The sequence below is a fragment of the Sander lucioperca genome, chromosome 3 (assembly GCF_008315115.2).
Source record: "Sander lucioperca isolate FBNREF2018 chromosome 3, SLUC_FBN_1.2, whole genome shotgun sequence".
NCBI lineage: Eukaryota > Metazoa > Chordata > Actinopteri > Perciformes > Percidae > Sander > Sander lucioperca.
In genome coordinates this window covers 5110180-5112679 of record NC_050175.1, presented here as the reverse complement: position 1 = coordinate 5112679, position 2500 = coordinate 5110180, and the positions used below count along the sequence as shown (strand labels likewise).

At 50.3% G+C, this 2500-nt stretch overlaps 1 protein-coding gene across 1 annotated transcript in view; it reads left to right on the top strand.

Moving 5' to 3' along the window:
* Nucleotides 1-2500, top strand: part of LOC116036707 (G patch domain-containing protein 1-like) — a 37438-nt gene that overhangs the window by 8479 nt on the left and 26459 nt on the right. Inside the window, exons 7-8 of the mRNA XM_031280280.2 lie at nucleotides 237-476; nucleotides 2235-2385. Of these exons, the coding sequence (XP_031136140.2) occupies nucleotides 237-476; nucleotides 2235-2385 (391 nt within the window). The remainder of the gene's footprint in view (nucleotides 1-236; nucleotides 477-2234; nucleotides 2386-2500) is intronic.

The window sequence follows — 2500 nt, the reverse complement described above, 5'->3', positions numbered from 1 at the left end:
AGGTTTAATAAAGGATATGTCAGGTCATTTCCTCTCTAACTGGGAGGTTTAATAAAGGATATGTCAGGTCATTTCCTCTCTAACTGGGAGGTTTAATAAAGGATATGTCAGGTCATTTCCTCTCTAACTGGGAGGTTTTGGGACTGATTGGTGGTAAAGCTCTTTCTAACGTAGGTTTAGAAAGGTGCTATTGAAATAAAACTTGCCTTATTCTACTTCCTGTCTCTGCCGTTCAGGACGAGGAAGAGTTTGCTCCAGAGAACGTGACCTTTGCCCCTAAAGACGTGACTCCGGTGGACTTTAACCCCCGGCTGGGGGTTCAGGGATTGGGCTACCGTGGTCTGGACCCGGGCCGGGCGCTGCTGGGGCGAGCGGCGCCCGAACACATCGACCTGTTCAGGCCGCAGTCGGAGTCGAGGAGCCGGCTGTTTGGAGACGCACAGCGAGGCTCACGGAGAGGAGGCGTCGCCGGACAGGTGGGAACTTTTAACGGCTGTAACGGGCCGTCCACGCCAAGAACTAGAACTATAACCGTAACTGTTACTATGAGGATGTGAGCGTCCACACTGCTGAACCATAACGTACCAAAACAGCGACGTCAGACATGCCAGCCCGGTCTCACGGCAGTTCGTGAAATGGTTACGTTATTGAATCTATTGATTCGTGAACAGGACACGATTATGTCATTTTTTTTCATGTGGTGATCACGAATTGGGAAGCACTTACCTAGGTAAGGACTACTAGCCAGTCAGAAGCAGAGTATGAGGGCGTGCCCTGACAGTAGCTAGGTAAGGACTACTAGCCAGTCAGGAGCAGAGTATGAGGGCGTTCCCTGACAGTAGCTAGGTAAGGACTACTAGCCAGTCAGGAGCAGAGTATGAGGGCGTTCCCTGACAGTACCTAGGTAAGGACTACTAGCCAGTCAGAAGCAGAGTATGAGGGCGTTCCCTGACAGTACCTAGGTAAGGACTACTAGCCAGTCAGGAGCAGAGTATGAGGGCGTTCCCTGACAGTACCTAGGTAAGGACTACTAGCCAGTCAGGAGCAGAGTATGAGGGCGTTCCCTGACAGTAGCTAGGTAAGGACTACTAGCCAGTCAGGAGCAGAGTATGAGGGCGTTCCCTGACAGTAGCTAGGTAAGGACTACTAGCCAGTCAGGAGCAGAGTATGAGGGCGTTCCCTGACAGTACCTAGGTAAGGACTACTAGCCAGTCAGGAGCAGAGTATGAGGGCGTTCCCTGACAGTACCTAGGTAAGGACTACTAGCCAGTCAGAAGCAGAGTATGAGGGCGTTCCCGGGAACTTGCAAAAACTGTGGTTTCATCGTGGCTTCATCGCAGGGTTTGCAGCTTTTCGTTGATGTTCACGTTGCGTAATTACGTCACTTCATAACGTTCCCATGGCAACAGGGGAAAACGGCTGCTCTTGTGTGAAGTAAATGCAACATTTTTCAACTTTCTGCTAAGATATATGGGACTTTGTTGCTACGGAAATGCGGGGATTATGAAATCATGCAAGACCCGCATGTTTTGCACGGAAATCAGCAATTTATGCGGCGAAAGTGCGGCGTATTTGACAAAATGCGTCCGTCCCCCCCCCCCCCCCGCATAAATATGCAGACCTTGACTGATTATGCAGTGAATTATGAGATCACATCCCAGGTGTAGGACCAACAGACTCAAGAACTCGTTTGTCCCTCATGCCATCATACTCTACAACTCCTCACTCAGGGCGAGGAGGAAATAGACAGAACAGGAAGGAAGGGAAGGAAGGAGTGGTAGCCACTCACTCATTCACTGTGCAATTCATTTATAATCTACTCACATACATACCTGGACACTAACTGCTCTTAAAGGACGATTCCGGCGCAAAACGACCCTAGGGGTTATTAACTGATGTGTACCTGCTCTGTCTCTCTGGGACGTGTTTTCATGCTAATCCAATGAGTTTGGAGCTTTAACGAGGCTACCGCGGACCGCTGGTTAGCTTACAATGCTTATATATAAAGTGTTATAGTTCGTCACAGTCTTCGTCATCATATCTGACTTTTTATTTAGTTTTTATTTAGTTTTCGTCCGTGAAAAAGGTTCGTTGACGAATATTTTTCGTCATAGTCTTCGTCAACGTGAGCCCTGCTTGCGGGAGTCATCCCAACAGGATCAGAGTCTTTCTCTGGAGCGACTGGTGTTAGTATCTGATGATGCTGTGGCTGACCTTTGACCTTTGACCTGCAGGCGTTCGGCGTGGGGGCGATGGAGGATGACGATGACGAGGAGGTTTACCACCGAGACTGCATGTCCCGCTACGACACGGAGCTGGGGGGGGCGGAGCCAGGAGACGGCCTGTACGGATGGACCGCCCCCCAGCAGTACAGCAGGAAGACAGGTACCGCTGCTCAGAGAGAGAGACAGGTACCTCTGCTCAGAGAGAGAGACAGGTTAGACAGGTACCACTGCTCAGAGAGAGAGAGACAGGTTAGACAGGTACCGCTGCTCAGAGA